Source organism: Melopsittacus undulatus, chromosome 6 (genome assembly GCF_012275295.1).
Source record: "Melopsittacus undulatus isolate bMelUnd1 chromosome 6, bMelUnd1.mat.Z, whole genome shotgun sequence".
Classification (NCBI taxonomy): domain Eukaryota; kingdom Metazoa; phylum Chordata; class Aves; order Psittaciformes; family Psittaculidae; genus Melopsittacus; species Melopsittacus undulatus.
Window position 1 is genome coordinate 13,272,826 of NC_047532.1, and position 27,504 is coordinate 13,300,329.

At 40.0% G+C, this 27,504-nt stretch overlaps 1 protein-coding gene across 1 annotated transcript in view; it reads left to right on the forward strand.

Moving 5' to 3' along the window:
* Positions 1–27,504, forward strand: part of DAB1 (DAB adaptor protein 1) — a 477,301-nt gene that overhangs the window by 348,357 nt on the left and 101,440 nt on the right. The window contains exon 3 of the mRNA XM_031050757.2: positions 11,259–11,458. Coding sequence (XP_030906617.1) covers positions 11,392–11,458 — 67 coding nt within the window. The 5' untranslated portion in view covers positions 11,259–11,391. The remainder of the gene's footprint in view (positions 1–11,258; positions 11,459–27,504) is intronic.

Genomic DNA, 27,504 nt, shown 5'->3' on the forward strand with positions numbered 1-27,504 from the left:
GTGTCCAACCTGGCCTTGAGCACTGCCAGGGATGGGGCAGCCACAGCTTCTCTGGGCACCCTGTGCCAGCGCCTCAGCACCCTCACAGGGAAGAATTTTTCCTAATATCTCATCTAAATCTACCTTCTAATCAAAGAGAGCTTATAAAAATATTTTAGATCTTCTCTGCATCTAGGAAGCCTTCTGTCTGCTTGTGTGTGTGGCTTTAATCTCGTTTGTGTAGTCAGTGAAATCTAGGGCACCACTGAAGTTTAGTCTTCACCATGCATTCAAATGTTCACCTGATCATTGAGATTGCTTTGTACTTTGCAAAAACAAGCTTGTAAACAAGGGAATCTGTGCTACATCCCTACTGAAATATGGCTTCCTTTCTAGTGTGCCAGTAACTTCTGTTTGGGTACTGGAGCCTAAATAATTGATTTTTCAGCGTGTGTTGCACGGCATTTTAAAACCCAGGCTTCATTGTCAGTGAGTTCTGGGATTCTGCAGACATTTTAATTGATGAATGGGGTTATCCAAAAGACATATAAAGTAATGAGAGTGAGTACATGGTTTACATCTTAGAAGTTCATTTTTTGGACAGCACAAATCTGTGCTATGGGTAAAATTCAGATTAGCTCACTTAACGGTTCACCTGGCTCTAATGACACCTAAATTTGGAACTTGCAAGCATCACTGGCCTATAATCGGAATATGTTTTGCCCTGCATAAAATGGAATTATATTAGTCAATTCGCATTAGCCAAGTCTGAATTCTGTGTCTGGTTGGATTTAGTTGCACTGTGCTGATGACAGCTCTGTTTGGCTTTTTGTTTGACCTGGATATGTGCATCTTTCTTAGTGCTGTCAATCTTCTCTTATGTTGCTCAGTGTACTCCTGTTACTGAAAATCCAAGATCTGTAGCCCTTTATTAAATTATAGTGTACATTTCGTGTACCTGTAACATTTACCTTTGGGCATTAGGTCTTTTTTCCCTCAAAAATAACTTAGTACAGGATTTTGTGGGAGTTTCTTACTCTAACATCTCTGAAAGCTCTTGAAATAAAAAGGAGGGGGGACACACGATGCCACCTTTGTGGGAAAGTCTTGAAAAAGAAAGAAAAGTAGTAATTTAGAACACATCTGCTTTTTCAGTTATTTAAATAAGGAACATATTTCTTGTAAGTAATTACACAGAAGTCCTAAAAAGCAGGATTTCACCTGTGTTATGGGCTATAAATGCACTTTCTATACCATTCTATCCCCTTTCTCTGCACTGATTGTAAAGGACTGCTCTAAACGGACATAAAGCCTTTTTACTGTGGACTTGATGTTGTTGGTATGCAAAGAGGGAGGGTAAAAGCAGCATCCTGTCTTTCATCCTTCTGGATGAGGATTAATCATGATCACAGCTGCAGAATAATGCAGATCTTAGCTGCTAGGCTTGGAGAGGGGGAAGGGCCAGGGCATCGGGAGAGGGGAGGACATGGGCTGTCTTCCACATGCCCCCTTTACCCTCGGGGGCAGCACGTTTAACAGAGGAGTTGCAAGAAGCGGACTCTCAGAGATTGTTTTCCTTCCATTGACTTAGCAGACCCCCTTGTATTTCAGTTTATGCCTGCTGTCTGCCAGAAGCATTCCTTGACTCCATGTGCACTGTCTCTTATGATGGGATACAGCATAGCACTGTCTCCACTATGTGACAGCAGTTCATCTTAAATAAAAGCACAGATTTGCTGCTGCCCCAGATTACCTTTTTTTTCCTCCCACTAATTAATTTGTCATGCATCATATGCTTTTTCCTTTAATCATAAGGAATGCATTCAATTTACCGGTAAGACACACAGAGTTTTTTGCATGGCATACTTGTTTCCTTGATGATGCATTAAGCAATGGATGCTGAAATGCTGCTGGCTCAAAGGTATACAGATTTAGACCAGTGACTTTTACTCTGTCTCTGCAGACAGCCCTTAAATGCCTTGCAGGTCAGCTGTTTTTTGAAATGGATAAAAGTGTGCTCATTCCTTCAAGGTAAATCAGAAGGATTATGACATCTAGGAAGAAGAAACCGCCGGACAGCTCATGAGCAATATAACTAGGACTGACCCAGTAGCATCTCTAAAGCTTCCAATAAAATTGCCTGAGGAGTCTGCCAAGAAGCCAGATGCTGCTGCTGGAAAAATACCTTCTGTAGCTTGGCATTTGTCCTGTAATTGCTTCCAAGAGAGAATAAGCCGTAGCATGACAGTGGAAGGTGAATGGGTCCTCACTGCATGCTACTTGGGTGATTTTAAGAAATGTTTAGAGAATAAGCATGGTTTTGGGATGCAATACCACTCGTGCAGGTCTGTATACTTGTGTAACTACTTCAGAGCTCTCTATCTGAATGCTCAAGAGCACCTTTAGGCATCTTTCCTGACATTTTAACCCTGCAGTGTCTTGATATTTGCTATAAGTAATTCCTTTTACAGGGTCCCTAACCTGTTCAGTTAGACTTTGATTTTGTATGTGCGTGATATGGTCATGTAGATGTCTCCAGCTGCATGATTATAGCGGAGTGGAGACTGGTGTGTTTCCGTGTATGGGTGTTTCTCTGTATGGAATTATGATACAGAAAATAACACCTGGCCCACGTAGTTTCAAGGGTTGGATTTTTCCCCTTTTGTGTATTTTCCAGCTGTGGGAAAAGTGCCATCTTTTATTATTTAGAAACACTGCTGAACCTTAACACACCAACAGAAGATGCACAGAGCCTGACTTCTTGTGGGAGGTGCTTCTTCTGTTATAAAGTGGTTAACATTCTTACTGATACAAAGCAGAGGCAGTCTGTAGCATAATCAGATACAAGGCACTGCATTCACAAATAAGATGAGAACAGATAAGTGAATTCAAGAAAATTATGTATGGTTTGAAATCTCTCCAATAAAATCTAGCAGCCATTCCCAAATACTTCTGTTTGGTACTGTTCAGAAGTCTGCCTGCTGTTCCTCTTCGCAGTCATGTGGAATTACCTTCATGACTGGCATTGCTGGTCTGAAGACTGGAGAGTTAAAATGAAACTGTCAAAAGTATTTCTGTAGCTAAAAGTCATTTATTAGTTTAAAATAGTGATATTTGTCAGCTGCAGAACAACAGTGTAAAAATCACTTTTGCTTGAGTGTGTAAATTCATCCTTACAGTCTCAGAAAGCTTTTTGCTTTTTCCCCTTTGCTCTGCTAGACCAGGAACTTTGGTAAAAGTCTGGTGGTTGGGTTTAATGCAATAAATCAAAAGTCCGTTTACAGCAAGGTGAAGTCCTCTGATTAGTTTTCCTAATGGTTAACTGTCAAGGCACAAGGGCTGAGTGTTGAAAAATAGCAGTGAATCAAGATCCTGGCAGAGGGGGTTGTTGTTGACATTAGGAAAGTTTGCTTTGCTTTGCCAGAATGTCAGGAAGCATTGGGAAAATTGAAGGGCAGGATGTACAGGTGAGCTCCTGTGGCTGAGCAAATCTCAAAGAGACCTGGAAAAGTTGGTGCAAAATTCACATCCATTAAGAAGGCCAGTGTAAAGCATCACCTCAAGCTTGACTTCAGATTAGGAAGTACAGCTTAAGGTGGGTCTTGTGTAGATTTTCTTCTGTATTGTATTTAAATTGAATGAGAGGGTAACTCCCAGTTCAGTCTCACTTGCAGTATTAAGGAAGTCATCTTGAATTAAAAGGAGAAAAGAGCTGAACTGAGATATTTCTATAGAGGACAGGAAATGAGTCAGTTGCCTTCAACTTATGTGCCACTTAAAAACATGCTGAGCTGTCCGGGATGCGAGATATTTATTTCTGTAACCTTTTCTTCCAATTAGAAGGCACAAATCCTGGTTGTGAGGAATTTGCATTTAAATATAAAACGTGGTGTCACTGACATTGCATTTACCTTCTCCCTGGTGATGCTCCTGACTGCATACTTCTCCCTTTCCTTCAGTGTGATGATTGCACCACTGCGCTTTAGTAATCATTTAACAGCTCTAATTACAGAATACTGTGATCCCAACTGTGTACTTTGTCCTTTTTCCCTTCTTAGTCTTCACTCTGTTTCTTTGGTGGCAAGAGGATCACAAAAGAGCTCTTCTGCTTTGCAGATATAAATTCCAAAGACCCCGCTTTGGTAACGTACAGATTTGCATTTTCTTGTTGCTTTACAGTTAATGACATTGAATTTCAGACGTATAGGGGTTGGTTGGTCTGGTGTTGTTTACATCAGTCACGCCGGCATAACTTCACTGACACTAATGCAGATACACCAGCATAAAATTGGTGTAACTCCAACTCCATTAAAATCAATGGAGTTACGCCAATATAAGTCAAATGTAGTGCTATTGATTTTGTGCTGGTGTGGCTTTATTGACTTTAATGGAGGTAAGGCACTTTTCTACCAGTGGGGCTTAGATCACAGGCAGGCTGTGCCTGGGCAGTATTTGTAGCACTTTGTGAGTTTTGTTTCTTGTTTGTTCTTGCAAAGCATTATCAGAAATTCTTTTTCTGCTTCAGGGTTGGCAGCATAGTAATCTGGGTATAGTAAAGTCTTGGTGTAACACAATTCATATAGGAAAAGCATTTAGGTAATTCAGTTTCACTGTGAGCACTGGGAATTTCTAGTCCAATCTGAACAACTTACTATGTTATCTGGTAACATAGCAGCCTCTCAGTATTGGAGGAATGATGTGAAGTTCCATTCAGTGGCAGTGCTGTTTTTTTAATACAGTGCCCTGCAGAAGCTTACAAATATCACTTTCATTTGAGTTTTGCATGTTGGAGCAGACAAATACGCTTAAAGGAACAATGTGTGTTGTATTTATTCCCCCAGCACACAGGGGGTTTGTTCTCGTTTTCAGCTCCTTGGGCTGGAGTTGCATCCCTGCTGCACAGGGATGTTGCATGATGATGCTCCAACATACATACCTGGCTGAAAGAAGAGGTAGGTGTTGACAAAACCAGTGGAAGGGATATTGAATGTTATTTCATAGAGTTGAAGTAGGAAATGGTCCAGTAGGAAATCAGACTAACTGGAGGGACGACAGCAGCACTGGAATTCTGCAGCACTGGCTCTAGTCAGCAACAGAGCAGAGCAGTGAGTTCTGGGTTCTCAGGACTGGGGGGGTGTTGTGTTTTTGGGGTTTTTTGTGGGTTTTTGGTTTTTTTTTACTTTTATTTATATTTTTTTATGCTGAGATAGTATGAAGTTTTTAAGGAGATGAATTTCAGGGTAAAGGCATTGAAAGAAAGCCCTTGGTCTTTAGTGACTGGCTCTAATCTAGGAGTTCTTCTTAAAGGCGTTTGAATACCCTCCCTCAGAGAAATTATGAACTGACATAATTTTTTTACCTTTCCTTTTACAAGGGTATGTAGTGATAGGACAAGGGGGAGTGGCTTTAAACCAAACAGGGAGAGATTTAGTTTAGATACTAGGAAGTGCTTCCCTGTGAGGGTGCTGAGGCGCTGGCACAGGGTGCCCAGAGAAGCTGTGGCTGCCCCATCCCTGGCAGTGTTCAAGGCCAGGTTGGACACAGGGGCTTGGAGCAAGCTGCTCCAGTGGAAGGTGTCCCTGCCTGTGGCAGGGGTTGGAGCTGGAGGAGCTTTAAGGTCCCTTCCAACCCAACCTATCCTGTGATTCTATGTCCATCTAGTTTTTCCTGAATGCAAAATGCCATACTTCTGAATATTTCAAAAAGTCTGTTAAAGCAAGGTCGATGTCTGCTGTTTTGCCTTTGTTCCCAAAGTTCTGTCCTTTAGAATGTAAAATAGGAACTGTAACATTAATACAAAATATAGCAATTCCCCATTAAAAATATTGATGAAATCAATTAATTCCTGTGAAAAGCATCTTTTTAATCCAGTCAGCATTTTTGACGAGTAGGAAATTCAAAGCGCTTCTGGTGAATAATTGGTGAGGTGGAGTGTGTAGTATTCACAACTGTATGGAGTGATGTCCAGGAGGAATTGTAGTAATTATTCCTCCTGTCATTGTAATACTAATAAACATCTTACTTTGGAAATATTTTATAGGTCAATTTTTTGCCAAGATGCTCTTGTAGTGGTAAATCAGCTTCAGTGATGCTATTTACGCCATGTGAGGAACTGAGTAGAATGCCTGTAACATGCCCTAGAGATAGAATAATGAAGCATATTGTAAACCACAATAAATTTAATAAAACATGTTGTTTGCCTTAGTTACTTGTAGGGTTTTTTTTTTTTAAAGAGCTTATTATTTTCAGGAGATATGGAAAGTATTTTATAAATATTGTACAGAAAAAGAAATTCAATGTTATGGTGTAAGTGCAAAGTAGTTTTCTGGTGTCAGAAGAATTAAAAAGGGTTAATTGGGAAGTACCATTCTCCTGTCTCATTACAGACTTAGCACAAACAGCATAATAAAGCACATAAATCTCCTTCCTTAATATATAGAAAATCAGGGGTGGAAGGGAGGACTTGTTCATTTTAGCCCAAACAAAACAGAGTATGGAATATGGAGGCAGTCGCAAGTCTTTGTAAGCTGCTTAGCTGAGGGAGGGGGCAGAAGTAGGGTGTTGGATCTCAGAGGGGTGTTTGTTATTTGCAGAGGGGAATTTCAGGAGTTTTCCAGGCCACTTGGCTGCTGAGGGAATGAATTGTTGTGTGGGATCTCAGTCTGTGCACATGAACAGTAAGCTTCCTTTCACCATTACAGGCTACAGAGACACCAGTGAAGAAATCGTAGGAAAAAGCAATGATTGAGATGTGGTGCTCTAAGAGAGATTCTCTTGACTTTGTCACTAGAAGCAGTTTATTATGCTGTTCTGTGGGCAAATGACAAAACTAGAGAAGAGGGACTGGGCACATGCAGCAGGCTTAACAGAGGTTATTTTCTTTTGCAGGCCAGACAGAGTTTGAATGCATGAGTTGGCTTAGATTTTGCTGCTAACCACATTGTTACAGAATTTGCTTTAATGAAGTATATACACAGACAGCTTCCCCTGTTTGCTTTTCTTTTCATCCTCCTTTTCCCTTCTGTGTCAATATCTTAAGTGCTCTTTTTTTACCTCATTTTCCTTGTTTTCTGGTTCTTACTTACAGGCTTTATTAACTGAAATACATAAGTGGCTTTTGGAGCAGTCCCTTGGGTTTGGGTTTGGAATTAGTGTAGTTCCTTATGTAAAAGATGAATACTCTGATACCAAGTAGGATGTGCACAAGAGCTGACCCTTAGGGAAATGAGCTGATGAGTACAAAATAGGGTGCGCAGTTTTAGAGGGTTTCATGGCCTTCTCTCTCTGAAGGGTATAAGGGCACTGGTGGCAGTGTGCACTGAGTTTGCACTGTCTGTCTTTGTGCGGTCCCATCAAAGTTCTCTGGGTTAGATGAGAAGTTGATGAGTAACGTTTTTCTCCCTGGCTAGAAGTCCTTCATGCTTCAACTGTTTTCCATTCTTCAGGATCACAGCCCTTTTAAAATAGTTTTGTCACATTTTGCCCTTTTAATATACTTGGATTTTAACACTTGCAAAATCACAGGCATCAGCTTTCCCTTACAGATTATACTGGGGTTTTTTATATTTATAATTACCATTATACTGGGTGCTTTGGAGGAAATGAATTGCAAGACGTGGGAGGTATAAAAGCAAGAGCTAAGGATAACAGCATAGGTTTTGTTTTGTCAAGCCAGCATTTGGGAGGTACCATCCTCTTGTCAAATCCCACTTTGGGACTGTGGAGAACTTAAATTCCTAGGGAATGCCAGGGTTTAGTTACAAATCCTTTCTAAGACTGCTTTTCCTTTAGAGAAGCAGATGGAAATTGGTTTCAGGGGGAGGGAACTTCTTAAGTTTTGAAACCCTGAAGAAAATTAATAAATTCATGTATTTTAAACCCAGAGGGGAATTATTACAATTGGGTCTGACCTCCTTCATAACCTGGTCCAAGGGAAGTCGCCTGATAACCCCTTCATGAGCTTGCTCAAGTGTGATTGAAAAGACAAATGATTTGACAGAAGTTGTTGTTTTATAGATGCAGGGGGGGAGGCGGATGGAGCATGTGAGTAATTTCCCTGCACATCAAAGGTCCAACCTGTGTTAATCCCAGCTGTAAAGTGAATTTACAGAAATACTTCTTCACCAAGGCTTTAGGTTTTCTGGCAGTGTAGGAGTAATGCAGAATGCAGGCTTAAGGCTTCTCTTGGAATTAAAAGCTGGTTAATTCCCAAATGCGCTGATTGTGTGTTCCTGCTGTAGTCATTTAATAAGGGGGCAGAAGATGTCAGTATTTTGTTAAAACGAAGAGCTCTGAATCCTCTTTAGGAAAAGCTGAGGCATGCACATAACATTGTGGCTGGAACAGTAATAAGGCACACAAGAAGATCTTTCAAAAGGATATGTGTAAGATGATGGATTCTTTTTTAAATGCAGCTAGCAAAATTCTGCCTTTAGAGCTGGGAGAGAAACGTGGCAGAGCTGATCAAAGAAAACAGCATCTCATTGATAAAACACATGCTGCAGTACTTCCCACAGTTGGAAGGCGATAGTAGTTAACAACGGTGACCTAGATTGGAGGAGACAATAAAAGCTGTTGCGGTGATGAGCAGATTGACTGCCATCCTCATCTGGGTAATAAACGGCTGAAATATGGATGGCATAGGAAAGTTTACTAATGTAGCTTGCAGAAAGACCTGTGCTTTTGGAGGAATCGTCTCTGTAACAGATTCAATTTGAACTATAGCTTGCATCTGACAGATGTTTATGTGCTCCTTTACAAAGCTACCTATTACTTTATTCAAGGAGCTGTGAGCCTTCGGAAGTATGACCTGATTAAGTTTTAAAGTAAATCAATATGTGAACCTGTCCAAAACCAGACATGCATTTCGTTGATAAATATTACTCAGTGGGATAGCCTCGAGGGGATACAGCTTTTCTGGAGAGTTTTAAGTGAGATAGTGGTCATATGTTGTTGTTTAAAGTACTCAGCGCCATTCAGATGCTACTGTTTCAGCTACCCTGTTGAAAGTAGCTGTCAATAGGAGATTACATTCTTGATGCTTTGTATGTACAATTCTGAGACATTAAGACTTGCTTAACTCTTGACCCTGTGGGTATTTTGTGTTTAGTTTTTCTTTGTTTTGGTTTTAAAAATGGACATATTATAAACGTATTCCTTTTGTTAGGTGGTTCATGTTAGTGCTTCCTGTAAAGTTCTGCAGTTTAGCTTTAGGTTAATATAAATCCAAATTCTAGAAGAATACACTGTCAATCCAGCTGTGACTCGAGGATGCTTTAAGTAAGTTCCACTGAGCTGTAAAGACCAATGCATCCCTACTGTGCTGTGAAACTAAATATTATTAAATCGGGTTGTGTGCAGGGGGAGGGTAAGGGAATGGGGGTTGCAGGGGACATCTGTTCTCTGCAGCGCTTTCCTCCTGCTTGATGGGGGGATTTCAAGCATAAGTGAAGAGCAGCTCCATCAGCAGTGGGGTGAGGTGGTTCCCTCACAGCACAGTGAGCATGTGGATCCTTGCCTAGGCGTGATGGTCACTGCGTATCATGTTCCACCCTGACCATGCTTGGGGGAGAGACATCTCCCCGTCTGTGGACCTGGCCTAAGAGTGCTTCAGATCCTGAAAGCTTGTCTTGGGGCTGTTACCTTATTTTTTTATCTCTTTGATCAACCTTCATTTGCTTTCTCCTTTTCTACTGTTTTCTTGACTAATAATGATAATGAAAATGCTTTGAGTTCATTCATGTGTTCCAAAAACGTGTATTTAGAAAGCACTGTTCAGTTTGTAAATTGCCTTATTTTCCCCACTTTTTTCCATCATGGCACTTACTCAGATACCGTATAGGAGGAACAGGGAATTCTGTATCTTAAATTCAGTTCAGCAGAGTTAGAAAAGCTATCTTTGAATATTCTATAATACACATACAAATTGGAAAAGCTTATTAAAGAAAGCCCCTGACACACTTCAGCAATATTAAATCACTTCTGACGCTGCATGGCAGTGTAATGTTACTGAAGCATTTTAAAGTGTTAAAAGAGCCTGAATTGGAAAAGTAGTAGTGGCTTCACAGTGATTTAAATTGTCAGAATTATTTCAATGTTTTCAGTTTATTACTTTCTTAAATGACAAAGAAGGGGCATTAGTAAATAACTATAACTGTAGTTAATCTCTGCCAGCTAACCAGCTGATAGGCTGGGTAAATATCAATATCAAGTAGTTATTTAATAACTGGGCAGCTGTTCAGACAGGCCAGATGGACTTCACTGTAATTGTGCTAATAATGAGAGCTTTTTCACAAAGAGAAAGGACAATAAGAAGATGCATTTAGTTGAGGGAACATCATGACAAATGGCTTTGGGACAGTGTGGTCCTCTGCCCTCAACAGACTGGCTGAAGTAGGTGGCTCATCCTTCAAAGCAAGAAGGACCAGCAGTAAGAATGGGAGTCATGATTTATTCTTTGGTTGGTTGGTTGTTCTTTGTGTATTCTTTGCCTCCGCAGCCCATGTATCCCTAGTCCTCACACTGCTCCAGCACATTTATACGGTGACTATTTTGGGTTCACAGTATATTATCTATCCCCCAACAAAAACACCTCACATAAAGCTGTAGTTTGCTCCCTAAATGTTATCTCTTTTTTGCCTCCTATCCTATTCGTGTTATGTAGGCTTAATTAACTGTATTTTCAGAGTCCTTTGCAAGAAAAATTACTAGATGGGTGTTAAGAATTACAGCTTTGTTTATATGGAGGCAGATTTCTTTATCCTGAAATCATTATCATAAGCAAGAGGAGTAGCAAAGTGCGATGCTCTCATTATGAGTAATGCATACATTTTTTATTTGTCTTTGTTCAAGTAAGACAGTGAAAGCATTAAAAGAGCATTCGAGGAGTAAAAATCTGAACTTAGCATCTGGCAATATGTTTTTTTTTCCTTGGAAATGTTGCGTTTAAGAGTTGAGTCTTTGCAGAGTTGTTTGCTTTTGATGACATTTCCAGCCACTTCCTGGATTGTAGTCTTTGTCCTCCAGCTGCTGGTCCAGAAATACAGGACTTCTCTATGCCATGCTGTGTCTGTAGCCTGTGAAGACAGCTTGAATATGCCAAAACATCTCAAGCAGGGCTAGATGACTGTGTTTAAGCATCTAAAATTGTTGGCCGTTGACTCTGTAGTCAGAAGACTTCATAGGTTTCTTCCTCAGTAAGCTTGCAATGGTTTGCTTTGGTTTTTGTTATGTTTGAATCTCAGAAAATGATTGTTACTTTTTGTTTCCTTCTTTAACAGCACTTGAAAGGAGTGAATGAGATGAACTGTTTGGGTTATAGTATCTGAAAGGCTAAATCATTCTCTTGGAGAGACTTTCTAAATGAGCCTGACCGAGATCCTGGATCTGTGTGAAGAGGACTAAGGATATAGGATGTCAACTGAGACAGAACTTCAAGTGGCTGTTAAAACCAGCACAAAGAAAGACTCCAAAAAGAAAGGTAGTGACTTATTTCTCTTTATTGGTATTTATTTTGTACTTTATTTGAGCTCCTGTATCAGTCACCTTTTATGCATCTGTGATTCTTCTGTTATCTGAGTGCTCAGTGAAAGCAAACTTTGTTAAGCCCAGTGGAAGTCTGGTATGGGAACACGAGATTTGATTCTCTTGACATTAAAAATACATCATATTGAAATACATTTAAAATGTAAGAAAAAACTTGTTACAATTCATTATCTTTTTACTTTTTTGTTTATAATTCTTTCACAAATGGAAAATACCATTTTAAAAATTACTTTTGGTGGAAGAGAGCATATTTTTTCTCTGTTGGTTTGTTTCTACTTTGTTTTGAGTTAACCGGAGCTTAAATGCACTTTGTGTTACTGGAGGTTGAATCTTACTGACGCTTTGTGTAGTTACAGAGAACTAGTGGCAATCTATAGAGAATAATTGTAATCTGGTAAAGGAAATGGGGAGAAAAACTAAAGGAGAAGCTGTGAATAAATGCATGGTTGGATACATTCATATTTCTGTTTACAGTTCTGTAACCCTAACCCTAACCCAATTCTTTGGACTGATCAGCATGAGAAATGAGATGCTATGAATTTGGCACTTATAAATAGGAGTACTGAGAGAGATTTTAGTAAGGAATTTTGTCCTGAGATTTTTATTCATATCTTTGTTGCTTATGGTTTTAATTACTGACAAACCTAGGGGCAAAATCCTTGACTTCCAGGGGTAATCCATGTTATTCTGTGTAGCCCTCTTTGATTTTTGTTTTTAAACCTATACAGATAATGAAATTGAGGTTGAAAGCAATTTTAATATGAATTGCTCAAGGAAATAAACCAAAAGAGAAAGTCATACTTAATAGCTTTAATACATGAGGTGTCAACATCTGAACTTCCATGTTTCAGCTTTTCAGTTTGTCATCCTGTTTCTTTTTATGGATGTATAATTTAGCCAATTACTTCTGAGTATTTGTCATGTTTTCTTAAGAGAAAAAAAGAACCCCAATTCATCTTTGCTAATGTATGTTTGTGTTACAAATTTTACTCATCTTAGATAACTTGTTCTACTTCTGGACAGCTATACCTTTTACAGCAGCGATCCAACCAACCAGTAATGAAGGGCCTTTTGTTGGCTATAGCTTCTGTATCAGGAATATATATATATTTGAGTTTTTAAAGGGAGACACAGCAATTAAAGAAATTTAAGTGTTTGTTGGGGAAGATGGTTTAGAATCATGCCTACTCTAGGCCTGGACTATCTTAAATGATTCATCTAAGATAAAAAAGCTGTAGTTTGTAAGGGCACAAATAGGGGCACTTTGATGTAAATGAGCATGTGATCTGAGAGAGATGTTCAAGGCAAATAAGGAAGGTGAAGATGGTTTGGTTGTATGATCATTCAGTATTTAGGGGCAGGCAGGAAATTGGAAAATGCCAGTTCTTTGCTATACAGATAACATCTTTTTGATGTGTGTCTCCTATGTTATTTCTTCTGCTGGAGGGTGAAACTTTTGAAGACAGCAAACAACTGTTTTAGGAACTCGGTGTTTATGTTAATAAAATATTCAGCATCCAACTTGTGAAAGCATTTTCATAAATCATAAGAACTGAAGGCTTCTCTGCACAAAATCTGATCCCCCAAATGGAAATTCTGAGAATTACCTTGACTGCTGAGCAGGAGTATAAAATATGTTCTATGGCAACAATCATTGCTCCCTGCAGCATGTACAAGTATCTGAAGAACTGGAAGGGACAGTCTATAGCAGTAGCACATCTACAGGATTAATCTTCTTCTGTACTGTATGTGCAATTCAGCGTGCATCTTATTGCCATCTGAGGGCCTTGGGGTACCGTGAATGCTTCATACAGACAAGGTATACAATTCAGACAGTGTTTGCTATTCAAACCCCACATAATGGAAGTCAAAAGGAGCTTGGTGTTCTCATTTACTTGTCATTGATTGTATGTATTTGCCTCTATTTCCACAAATGAGCCCTCCTCTGTGTAGTGTGAGTGATGGACATGTGAAAAACAGGGAATTCTTTCTCTTCCTTTTTTGCCCAAGTTCATTAACTGTGAGCAGTGACAGGAAACAAGCACTAACATGAGGTTTCTAATGTTATTAATCAATGAGTTTGATTATGCAATGGATCTGAGTATTCCCAAGAAATTAGTCTTTGCTTTATAAACAGAAAGTTCAGCTCCAGTGTATTTCCAGTGAATCAGGATTTGCTATACTTCTGCAAAAGCCATGCAGTGCCATGCAGCCATTTCTATCCAGAGCAGAGAGGGGCCTTTTCTGCTGTATTATCTACCTACCATCCTGGTAGTTCTAGGGCAGCAACACAAGAGGGATATAGAGCTGTTAGAGCAAGTCTAGAGGAGGCCACGAAGATGCTCCAAGGGCTGGAGCAACTCTTATCTGGAGCCAGGCTGAGAGAGCTGGGCTGGGTCAGCCTGGACAAGAGAAGGCTCCTGAAGGGGAGACCTGAGAGCAGCTCCAATGCCTAAAGAGGCTCCAGGAAAGCTGGAGAGGAGCTTGGGACAAGGGCCTGTAGGGACAGGACAAGGGGAATGGCTTTAACCTTCCAGTGGGGAGTCTGAGATTGGATATTAGGAAAAAATTCTTCCCTGGGAGGGTGCTGAGGCGCTGGCACAGGGTGCCCAGAGAAGCTGTGGCTGCCCCATCCCTGGCAGTGTTCAAGGCCAGGTTGGACACAGGGGCTTGGAGTAAGGTGCTCCAGTGGAAGAGGTCCCTGCCTGTGGCAAGGAGGTTGGAACTGGATGAGCTTTAAAGTCGCTTCCAACACAAACTGTCCTGTGATTCTATGATTCTCCTGCCATCCACAGTTCACAGCACTGTGCTGAGAAAGAGCATCAAGTTTGATAGTAACTTCTCAATGGGATGTTTGACTCACAGATGTATCCCACGCTGAAGATCTGGGGTGGCTGAAAGGGGACAAGGATTATTGTGGAGTTAAAGCATAGAGGAAAGCGTTCTTTCATGGTCTCAGCCTATGTCTTCTGTATAGTGTCAGCTGACTTTTAAGTGCACTTTCTACATAAGGTTATAGTAAGGTAGTGTGTTTTATTTGAAGTGTTGAAGTAATACAAAGCTCGATTCCTAAGGTTAGGATATGTGTTTAAAGTTCTTTTACTGTTTCTTATAACAGCTTTTAGGCTCTGTTGCATAGATTATGGATTTTAGGCCGACAGGGAAATAGTTTGGTAGCTGCTGCAGAGGGGACAAATGACATTATGATCCCACAGTTACCGCTTTTAGTGCATATTTCTTTTATGTGTTGGGAACACTTAACCCCTTTCTGTAGTCATATGAAAAGCAATTCTCTTACAGGGGATTATTAAAGCATTTCTCTCATTAGTCAGGGTGTTTTTATATCCATAAGCTTTCTAGTTATCATCAACTCTTCAGTCTCTCTCCATTGTTATCCCAGTTGGTTTGTAAGACAGTATTCTGTTCCAACATTCGTCGATTATTACTATAGTTAGGACAAGAACTTGCAAAATCGTCTCAGAATCTGCAATTTAAGTAGAATCCCAACTGTGAATCCCTAATGTGCTATAGGTAAGTTCAATATGAATATGATAATGCCAAATTGCAACTTTGTACGTTAACATTATCACCCTGGATAATCTTAAAAATAGGCCATTAAAAAATAAGGTACTAATTTTGCCTTTTAGTCAGTCAGGATTGATTTGATGGATCCAGAATTTGATGGTCTCTAGAAGTACTGCTTGGACATGCTCCCAGGAGAGGGTACAAGTTGCAAACAAAGATGAGACCCTCGCTTCCTCTCCAGATTCTCACTTTTTGCTCCATGTACTATGAAGATACCAACTGAGCACCCATGTTTCACCCTGACCACCACAGCCCTTTTCTGCAATTTATTGTATTTTATGAGCTTACAGTGCACTAGATGCTATTTAGAGGAGATTATATTTCTACCATCCAGCTCCAGCCTTAATCTTCTTGCCACTCTTGGCTGATACCTGTTAGTAACAGGCTTGTAATTACCTTATTCGAAAACTTGCTGAAACTTTAAAAGACATCCTGAAGAGGTTTCATGTTGCTGTCTGAAAGGAAATGATGCATAAACCTCAGGAGATTCAGAAAGCTCTATTCTAGGACATTTTTAGGTCATTTTTTTGGTGAGTTTGCAAAAAATCATGAGTTCTTTAAGAAGCATATAGAGAATTAATGATTCAAATAATGCTCTTAAATGCTGATTTTATTTCATTTATGTCAGCCAGTTCATTGAGTGGTGAATTAAAATTATGTGTTTGTACCTTTCAGGATGGGAAGTTGAGTTTTTTATTGGCCAAAGTTGTTAGCAGCTTAACCCATGTTTGTCTTGTAATACGTGGGGGGAAAAGCCACTTTATAGATCTGTACGGATTATTGAATCAAATTGAAAACATTTACTTGAGCCTATTGGAATTAAAATTGATTTAGAAACTTCTTTAGGGGTAAATACGTTGCATTGATGCCAGATCCACATCTATAACTGCCTTGGAAAATCCCTTCTTGCAAAATTAACTAAACCAAGTAACCAGCAATGGGAGGTCAGTAGAGGGCTGGGTACCAAACCTGGATGCAGATCTACATCACCTTAGAGGAAGCCGGGAGACTTGGTAGGGATTTGATTTCTTCCTCTTGCACTTAAATTCTGTAATTATTCTGTTTGAAGCTTTCAGTGTTTTTGGTCCATCCTCTCTCATTATACCCCCTATAGTCAGACTTTTGAGTCAATTTCCCAAATGACAGGGACTTTTAAAAAATGGAACTGAGATACAAAGAGGAGCTCAGGCATGTTGACAATCAGCATAAACAATCTTTGATGCTAAGGATCCCCAGGGGTGAAATTCCCTTACTTGATAGTTTTCCACTGCATTGCCTGAAAACAGATATCACAGTAGGCAGGCCGCCAAGCCCAGGATTGCTGTAACTAGCTGGTAGGAGTGTGAAATTTAGAGAGGGTTTGATGTGCTGTGTCTCTACCTGTGCTGTTGTCTTCTCATAGCCATGAGTTGAGCCCTTTGTTTTGACCGAATGAACATACAAGTTCTGAAGCTGTGCTTGAGGATGGAAAGTGAGGGCAGACACTGCTCAGGAGGCTGTTTAATACCAGGAGGAATCATACTGCTTGCACCAGCAGAGCATGGTAGTGCTTTCTTGGTGGTACAAGATTGAGTTTGATCCTCTCGGGATAAGAACGGCCAAAAGCTTAAGTGTCCCATTTTAACTGTCTTCACTACTAATTAAAAGAAGTGCAGTGGCTTCAGGGACTATTCACATATATCAGATCAGGCCTCTGGCAGAGTCACATCTATTTCCTGGGTCTTTTAAACTCTAATGAGAGACTGGAGTCTGTCTAACTATCTAAAGAAAAACCTTTGCGTCCCCAGAAGCAAAACTCTAGTTATACTAAGATCAAACAGGAGGTACCTAGTTAGTTTAAAAGCCTTTGGGGATAAGTAGCCTTTAAACAAGGTTCTTTTGTGTCATTTTCAGTTTTCATCATAGGTGCCTAATGCTACCTGAGTCTTGGTTTGGGCTTCTCAGACCTCATTTGAATCTGATCTTTGGGCTAATCATTGCTAAATTTGAGAGTGGCACGGAGGTTTCTGCTTGATGTGAAAGTTACAGTTCTGCTGATACGTGGAAATTTTGATGCAGTTTTTGTAGGTTCATTTCCAGATTGGAATTTCAGCTGAAATTAGTAAATGCTGTGCACAACGGCAGTAGATTTTGTTCATTATTAGTAGTATTATGTACCTTTTTTAACATTACCATCAGCTAACAACAATTAAAGCATCATCACTGTAATGAGGCATTTCAAGTTCTCAGCTTGGTAGAGGTTCATTTATTTTCCTGATTCCATAGCAAAGACTCATGGAATCCAGCACATTTCAAACATGACCTGAAGAGTAATGAATGAGGGACACAATCGGGAGCTTATTTCATTGACGGGGAGTGGATTTGCTTTGTTTCCTTGTAGTGGTTATGAGCTTTTCAATAATTTATAGATCAAGTAACAGCAACATTAATTGATACACTAATTGTGTCCACACGCCTGCCTTTAACAAATCTCTTTTGTGAAGTGGTTGCTGACAATATTAATTGCACTTCTTTAGAGTCTTGGTGTAAGTTATGAATTCATTCGCAAGTTGAAAGAGGGTGGGAAAATCATTAATTTTGACGTTGTATGGCTATAATTAACAAGAGTTATCCAATAACCTATCATAAATTAGAGAGCTCATGAATTCTACTTTACTGCATTCAACCAAGGCAGCGGGAAGGAGGGGGCATGGTTGTGTTAATTGAAGGATTCTTTGGGGGTGATGGATTTTGTCTCTTCTTGCAGTTGAAACATTAACTGTTGTTTTTAATTGAGGGGTCTGCCTAAGTTACGATTGGAGCTCTTGTTACTTTGCTGCTCCTCAGTAGAGGAATCACTAATCTGTTGGGTGGGAAGAATAACATTTCCTGAGAGTTTCTGTTATGTTATAATTTCTCAATATTTTAACAGTCGTCAAAGCATTTCAGGTGAAACTAGTAATTACAAGCTAAATGCAATGCATGTTCCACAGAGGATTTGACTCGTGTAACAGTCATTAAGTACAGGTGGGTGTTACTGTGCTCCAAGGCTGGCTGTACGCTAGGAAATGTGTTGGTTAATGGTGGGTGAGGATCACCTGTGCATCCAGTTCAGCACTTGCTGGCTTCATCAGCTTACACTATTAAACTGTATCTGATTCAATATGGAGAAAGTGAGGGGCTGGAGCCGGTAAGGAGGGAGAGCTTCCAAACAGGCAAATAGATTAATTTTCAGAGAAATTTCAATCTCCACTTGCAGTCATTGAAAAGACTCCCAGCAAAATTTGTATTAGAACCTTTGTGAATGAAAAAGTTTGTTTAGAGAGTTCAGGGAAAAAGACTCTGTCATGTAATGAGTGTAACTGAGCAAGAGTGAGTGACCCCATTCATCCAGATTAGTAGCTAAAATGCCCCTAGAGGCTTGGATTAGTAGAAGTTTCCTAACGTGGCTCACATAGAAATGTTCTACAGGGACAAGTATGTTGAGGATAATGGGTTTATATCATTCTTCATCCAAAGGTATTTGCTTGCCTAAAAATATCAATGAATGAAATTTCTGCCAGTGCATTGCATTCCACGTGCTTGAACGTTTATACTTTTATGAAACATTCTGCCTTTTCCATTGACATTACTATTCTGTGATTCTATGATTATGGTAAATTCTGAAGTAATAATAAAATACATCTGTGTTACTCACTGTAACTTACACATTAGAGGTATCAGCTGCATTGATAAATGCTAACATTTTGCTGAAGAGAAATCAGAGACAAGTAGATCTGGGATATTCCGGCAATCTTGGAAGCACTAAACGGTTCACCAATTTTCCCTGGAATAAACAGGTGACAGTGAGCATTAATGTCCACATTATTGCAGTGTATACTTTTTCATATTACTAGGGAAAATTCCTCAAAGCTTGTATAGTCTTTACATAACTTATGGAAAGCAGTGAGCTTTCATGACCTGTGTACATAAGGGGTGAATGTAAATTGATTTCAAAGGCGGCTAAATCTTTGCATCAAAAGCTAGTGCTGATCTCTCAGTTACCTTCTGGAGGTTACACCACAAAGCAGAGCAGAGCTTGATATGTAATCTGAAGGTTCTGTTTCTCATTTTATCTTCTAACCAGTATGTCTTTCCCTTTCAATGATGCTATCACAGTAATTTCATTAGTCAGCTTGTGCGTTGCTCCACATTCTTTCCTTCACACCTTAAAAGAAACATAGAATCATAGAATACTTAGGGTTGGAAAGGACCTTAAGATCATCCAGTTCCAACCCCCCTGCCATGGGCAGGGACACCTCACACTAAACCCTATCACCCAAGGCTTCATCCAACCTGGCCTTAAACACTGCCAGGGATGGAGCATTCACAACCTCCCTGGGCAACCCATTCCAGTACCTCACCACCATAACAGGAAAGAACTTCTTCCCTGTATCTAACCTGAACTTCAACTGTTTAAGTTTGAACCCGTTACCCCTTGTCCTATCACTAGTCTCTAACGTGCAGGGTTTGGTTTGATATATAAGCAGCCAAACCCAGAAGTGTTTAGCTAAACACCATGGTAAATTAGTGATAAAAACTTTAGTTGAAAAGTAACTGTGTCCTTGATCTTTAACATCATTGACCTTTTGAACACTGATCACTTACTATTAAGAAAAACTTGCCCACAAAATTGATAGCCTTTTGGAATATACTGTGGCTGAATTTGTAAGCCCTTCATGCCTTATGGCATCTTCCCCATGCCGTGGCAACTTCCTCTTTAAGAGCTCAAAGAATATATGGTGAATTTGGCCAAGTAATAGGCTCAGTTTCCCTGTGATAAATATGTCAGCCAAACAATCACTGTGCTCCTTGGGATTAAAGAAGAGATGTGGCTCTGATCTTTGTAGGTGATTTGCTTTAGCTAATGAATCAATATTGATATAATTTGCCATCCAGAATAAAGGTAATATAGTATGTAATACATTTTGGTTGTCTGATGACACAGTGGATGAGTGTGTTTAACAGTTTAACATTCCTCTTGAAAATTAATTCCTCTTAGAGATAAACATGTCCTCAGAAATAATTACATGTTATTTGTATTTTTAACTAAACATTGTTTTATATAATAGCTGGTGTTGGTGTAAAGACAGGAAAAATGCATTTCTCTGCTTTTACAGTTGGTTGGTTTTGCAGATGTGACAATATATTTAGTTTAACTAAAGAATGTGTTTGTGTGGGCCTTTTGTATGAAAACAAAGGGCTGAATAAAAAGCAAAATAACTTTTTCAGGTTTTTAAGCTATTCATAATGAAATCATGATGTGTAACATGCACTTAACTGATTTATTTTCATCTCTGCAATTCTTTCAGTGTGTATTTTCAATGCAAGTACCAGATGACCAGATCTTGATGTATATCTGTACATTCTGAGCGGGCATAGTGAATATGAAAAAGAATCATGGTCCCTTGCAATGTGAGCAGCTTTTGATTTTGCAGAAAAGGAGAAATTAGAGAACCTTTTGGTACCTTTGCTCTCCCATGAATATGCCCCAAAAGATGTGTGTGAAGTCCTGCATGAAGTAGGTTTTGGGTACAAAGGAAGTTGTGTATCTCAGGAGGGTGACAGTGGAGGAAGCTGTGACAGAGCTGGGCAGTGAATGTGGAGACATTGCCAAGGGTCTGACTGGCTTCTGTAAGTGGGTTCTGGCCCCTGTGAAACTGTGGGAAGCCTGCAAGTGTAGCCTCTCTGAATAGAAACTGTACATGAATCCAAGCTGTGAGGAACAAAAACCTTACTGCTGCTTAGTGTCTTTCCTTCTGCGAGTAACAATAGTGAGGCCAAAGCTAACATTCTAGCATTGAACTAACCTGAGATTTGGAGAAAGCCATCTTTCAGCCTGTTGCTGTCTGTATACCCATGTATGGAGGCACTCCTGACATCTTACAAGCCACACACTTCTACTTTGCCCTTCCCTAACAGCTCATGCTTCTCCCCCACAACCTCCTTCCATAGGGGAGGATCAGTGGAGTTGACATACTTCTGATTTAAGTGTTGTGTTTACCCTGCTCTTGTTGCCCTGCTGAAACAACAAACAATAGAGGTTATCGCTTATTTGCAAGCAGGTGAGTTTACACACTTTATTTACTATAGAACTGTTGGCTTTTCCCACTTCCTTTTATTCATGCCGTTGTGCAGCACAGGAGGGCAGTTGCCAACACAATATCCATTATTATTCTGACAAGAACAGAGTAGCTTTCACTTCCATTTCCTGGAGACAGCATTATTCATTGCTGCAAAACAGCGATAAAACCAGGAGAAATAAGGCAAATTATCATTTGGTTGCCAAGCTGTGAAACCAACCTTCCTTGCTCCAAGTAGATCAAGTTTGAAGTGGAGGTGCAAGCAACGTATGGTCTCTATGGGCTTTGTGTCTGCTTTCTGATGCTTGCATTAGGGAATAAACCAAGCTGTTACTCCATCAACATGTGTGGAACCAAAGATGTTAACATGATCATGTTTCCAGGACCTTCCCTTAGAGGTAGTTAATTCTGGTGGGCTACAAGACCCAGGGGATTAATTTTCTCCCAGCCTGACAGAAGGCTGTTGTGGTTTGGTGTATCCAGATCCAGGCAGGAGCAATGCTGAGCATGTATTCCCCATAGGTTTGTGTGCACACACTTCAAACACTGATACATGTCACCTCACACAGAGGAGAGTATTTATCAGCACCCAGATAATCAGAAACAGCATCTACACACACATGAACAACAGAGATGGTGCAGTCTTCCTCTGGCTGATCAAGTATGGAATTTGCTAGTGAACACACACACACACTCACAGACATCCAGTTTGCCCTTGGGCGTCCCTTCCACCATCATTCTCCTCTGTTTTTTGGCACCTGAACCTATGGCCCCTCAGGATTTCACCTTGTTGCTTCAGTGCCTGGCACTCAGAGCTCTCCTCCAACGTGTCAGCCAGTCTGACTTGGAAGTTCCCTAGTGCTCCTATGCAGGCTCAGAATGGAGAGCTTGCCTACAGTGAAGTCCTGACCTAGGAACACAGAGTGAGATCAAGGGGAAAGGACACTTCAGGTCACCTGCATACTCCTGGGTTGTGTGGCAGTGTTCTGGGAGACTGCTATGTGGCGGTGTAGCATAGGTGAGCCTCTGCACTTCCCTGCTTTGTCCTGCCTGTGAAGGAGATGATTCCTAGGGAGGGATTCCTGGGACAGCATTATGTTCTCCCACCTTACCCATAGCTGACTTCGGTGAACACAGCTGGGGAAGGTGAGACATCCTCCTGGCAGTGGTTTCAATGGTGGTAGCATGTCTTGCTCTGGGAGAGCCCTGCAAAGGGTTCCAGGGGCACAGAAAGCCCCAGCCTTGATTTCATAATATTAACATTTCATAGCAGTCTCTTCTACAAATGATGGGAGGAGCAGCTTTCTCTGGAGTCAACTTGCTTTTAGTATCTGCCCCATTTTAGCTACTAGCAAATGTTGAACAGCTAATCTGTGATCTATAATTACACCTCTGATTGTTTTAGATTAACTGTATAGTGAAAAGGATGATTGAGGGAGTGAAATGAAATTAAGCCTAGTAAGTCTTTTGAGGTTAGCCATTAATTTCATTTTCAAATGTAAAATTGCCATCAAAGTAATAAGAGGGTAATATTTGCACATCACAATAATGTGGATTAGCATGCTGATAACTGGGTGGAAGGCAGAAACATCAGTAATAGTTGACCAAATTAATATTTTGCTTTATACCTTGTGTTGCCTGCCTGAGTTATACATTGAACTGAGATGTACAAAGTTACATAAAGGGAAGTAAATGTGTCATGGAAATTGGGTGTGCTCTGTACCTGGTAATGGATTAAGTTTAATATTGATAGCGTTAGCTATGTGTCTAGTGTTCGCTGTATATACTAGTGTAGGGATGTTTATGGATTGCAGGCCTAAACAAAATGGACAGACTCTGAAGTCTCTCTGTAAGAATAAGGTGTTATTAGCCCTTCTGATTAAAACTGGCTGTGGAAAAGCACAGCCTCTACTGTCATGACCATGTCAAAAAGATGGCGATGCTGGGGAGACACTGGAGATCAGAATGAAAGCTACCTACAGAATTCTTTATCTCTCTCTCCTATTTTCTTTCTTTCTTGCTGCTAGACTGTAACTAAGGCAGTATTTTATATCTGTACCTCTATATTTAATTGCACTAAAAAAATGCTGGGGCTAAAAGGTTAAGCACTAAAATTCTAAGGAAGCACAGACTCAAAGTTGCCTCTATAAGCCTAATTTAACATCCCTTCAGGATATACATTTTCATACAGTTTTTAATGAGCTGAGCTCATGCTGCTATTTCCCAGAGACCTTTGTCCTGTTCAGTGAATGGAAGGACAGTGGTCAGGTAATGTGCTCCGTCTGGTGCTGCTTTCTATACTTGACAGTCAGGAAGGAGCTGCCTGCTTTGTCTGAATGGTACCCCAATCCAAACCTGAATGCATGGATACTGATGGAAGCACCAGAAGATAGAAATTCTTTACATCTTAGACAAATTCTTCTTATATATACTACTTTTCAAAAAAGCAGGTTTTGGTTTTCTTGTGGTTTTGTTTTAAGAAAGGATTTGACTGATTTGAACAAAGCAGACTAATAAATAGCTTTTGCAAAGGCCACATCATAGAGACACAAAAGGAACTGGAAGAGGAAAATAATCTCAAAATCCAAAGTGGTAATGGTGCTTCGGTAAAGTACTCATGTAGATATAAAAAAGTAGATAGAGAATTAAGTAAGGACATAGAAACTGCAGGTGTTCAGGAATTACTCCTGGATATTTTTGAACAAAACGAGCAGGTATGTTAACAGAAGAAATTTTTCATAGAGAAATACTGTTTTCAACTAAGGCTTTATGCCCATTCCTGGAAGTGCTCAAGGCCAGGTTGGATGAGGATAGAAGCAACCTGCTCTAGTAGAAGGTGTCCCTGCCTGTGGCAGGGGTTGGAACTGGATGAGCTTTACGGTCCCTTCCAACCCAAACCATTCTAGAATTCCATAATTCATTAAGGAAACTTCCGCAGATGCAAGATAATGTTTCAGGAGGAAAAGCTTTGTGCGAGAGGATTTGGGGAACTCTCCCATTCACAGGGATGGGAGAAGAGCTTGACCCTGTTGTTGATGGTGGGGCATGATTTTGGGGGTTATGGCTCTGATGATTACCGTGGGCCACTTTGGCATACAAATGCATCTCAGCCATTTTCTTCATCTTTTCAAGAGGAAAATATTTCACAGTGAGATCAGCCATAGGAATAATCTCCCCAGGGTAGTGGTGACTTCCCCAGTGATAAACACTCTTAAGATTCAGCTGGACAGGGAGCTGGGCCATCTTGGCTAGACTGTGCTTTTGCCAAGAAAGGTGGGACCAGGTGATCCTTGAGGTCCCCTCCAGCCTGGTATGCTATGATTCTTCCTTCTTTGTTTGCTTTTGCAGCTCCCTTTTCCTTTTGGAGAATATCAGAACAGGGAAAATCTGAATATTTTTAATATGGATCCTACTCTTGAGCAAGCTTTAGCTGGAAGAAGGGAACAGTAAGTTCAAAATGAATAGTCTGAAAGACTGGAGATCAGTGCATTGTTTCAGAGGGGTACAGGCAGAGCAGTACTCAGGAGAGATTGTTTTGGCAGCACTTTCTGAGCTAAGAGGAACAAGTGGGGAGAAGAGGCTGAGACTGCAGCTGTTCAAGTTGCTGCTTCAAGTTGGTTAAGATAAGAATGCTTAACGTGGCCACAGGGCTATTAAAAAGAGGAATGAATAGTCTTTAGTGATAGGTTTGTTAGAGGGTATCTAACTCTATTTAAAATGACAGAAAAGCCCATACTTTGCAGCTCATCTGTATGTGCATATGTTGATGAGGTCCAGGATACTACATGTTTATCTTCTTTCGCTTTAGGTGAAGTCCTTCCCTACAAGGCAAGTGTAAGCAGTACCACTAACTGCTAAGCCACTTACTTCAGTGAAAGAAACACAATTTGGGTGTTCAAAAATAGCTTGAAAGAAGTTCTGCCAACATGAAAGCCTACTTTAATGCTAATTTGTAGGTTCCTGGGTGGGTTATTATGATGTAGAGATATTTCAGGGAGCAATAAGGATTCTGGGGCTGGATCTTGTGAAAGCAGTGAACCTCCATTGTGTTTAAAAACATTTAGGATGTTAATAGTCATCTCATTACTCATTCATTTTAAATTATCTCATAACCATTTTCAGGGACATGGTCATTTCAGCAACTAAAGTAAATATATCCCATGTATTGGAAAAGCTAGTAAATTCTCTGCAGTAATTCCTTAATTCAGTAATTCCTCATATTCTATTCAGTGCATAAACTGCCAATATACTGAAAAGATTATGAAGATCACAGAGGCTTGTTTTATTTTGGTTTTAATCTTAAGGTGGAACCAATCATTTGGGACTAAATGTCCTTAGAGCAGTTGGATACAGGAGTTTTAAGTAGATGAAGTTACTGAAATATTAATTGTTTCATGTCTTTGTATTAAACTCCTCAGTTCTTAAAAGGTAATGAAAAAAAGGTATTTGGGGGGAAGAATTGGATCCATTTCATAATGAAGCAATTGCTGTAAATTTGAAGATGCAGTAAGAACTTCTATAAACATACTATTGAAAACATATTTCCTGTTGCCTGATGACCATCTGTTAAGATAGACAAATATGAAGTTGTCACTACTAACAAGTAACTTGAAGACTTTTTGTTACTGGAGTCTAATTTTATAGTAAAACTTCCTTAACAGAGGAAATTTGAAGCTTTGTAATGTTGAAAAGCAGCTGTAGGGCTTGTTCCTCACCTTCTACTCACAGTTCAGCTTCCAGGAAAGTAATCTTTAACATTTAATCTATTTTTGAGCCTTTCATAATGAGAAAGCTCGTTTGTGTACCAACAAACACAACTGGCTTCTGTAGCGAAGTGTCAGGCTCCTGGCAACACATCTGTATTAGGTGGAAGTTGATGGTGGCAGCCTTTCTAGTCTTCTGTAGTGGCACCCAAAGTCTCTTTCAGCTTGTGGGGCCTGAAACTGACTGCAGGGCCTGCTGGTAACACAAGGCAGAATGCAGCAGCTGATCTTCAGCAGTTAACTCTGCAGGTCTAACAAAGTGTGGACTAACCTTGTGAACGAGTTTTCATAGAATCATAGAATAGTTAGGATTGGAAAGGACCTCAAGATCATCTAGTTCCACTCCCCCTGTCAGGGGCAGGGACACCTCACACTAAACCATATCACCCAAGGCTTCATCCAACCTGGTCTTGAACACTGCCAGGGATTTTGTGTGACTGGTGTTCAAAAGGCAGGAAGAATACATGAAACAAGTGTGGTGGGCTTTCTTCTTCCCAAGAAACTCTCTCGTTTAGAGGGTTGCTGCCAAACAATGAAAAGTAAGAAAAACAAAGTGTAGCTTTGTGTGGAATAATCCAAGAGGACTTTTACAGATTCATGGAATATGTTGTATTAGATTGTATGCTGCATCTTCGACATTGTTTTCCACTGCTGAATTGCAGAGAAATGTGCTAGTTGAGATGGGGAAATGCCAAAGGTGCATCTTTTAGTGTGCTTTTACAGAAATGTGGAGGTATCTTGAGAAATATAACTTGAAACACATGTGAATTTACTGACCACCAGATGAACTCAGAGAGGTTGTATTACCTATTCTGCCCTTTGTTCATGCTCCATACAGTGTATCTCCAGCAGATAAGTCTAAACCATTACAACATCATCGTTTGTTAATGCCCAATAACCTCTCCAGGCCAGATTTTCTCATTTCTGTTACTGCACTAATTATATCCAAAGAGAAGTTGATTTTCTTTTTCCAAAGCAGATGATGTTTGGAGGAGACTGAATTCTCTAAGGTTGGTAATGAAATATCCATTTGAAATAACCTAGTTCAAAGGGAAAATTTTCTCCTTTAGGTTTAGACCAAGGGTTCTAAAAGCCAGAGATGTGAAAATAAAGAGGGACTAGTTATAAATACCTTTCAAATTACATCTCTTTAGACTTGCTGGAATGTGTGGTTAAGCTTCTTTGTTGCTGCTTTAAAATAGTCAAGGTTATTGGCCTGCATTAAACTCAAAACCCTTTAAACACTGTTTTTGTTGACCAAGTTATTCAGAACTGAAAAACTGAAAGATTTAGAAATGAAGTTATTTAAAGGGGGAAAAGCCCCAGATTTTAAAAAAGAAACTGGGTATTTTCTCCTAAAAACATAGTTTTACTGTTTTTTACACACAAGTGAATTATTTTAGTTGCCAGTCGTAGGTGTTTAATGCAGCCAATTCCCTATTGCCAGTGCTGCTATGTAAGCTACCCGTATCCCTGTAATGTGGATATTCAGATAATCAGACTTCTGTGTCTAGGCAACATTAATATGTTTA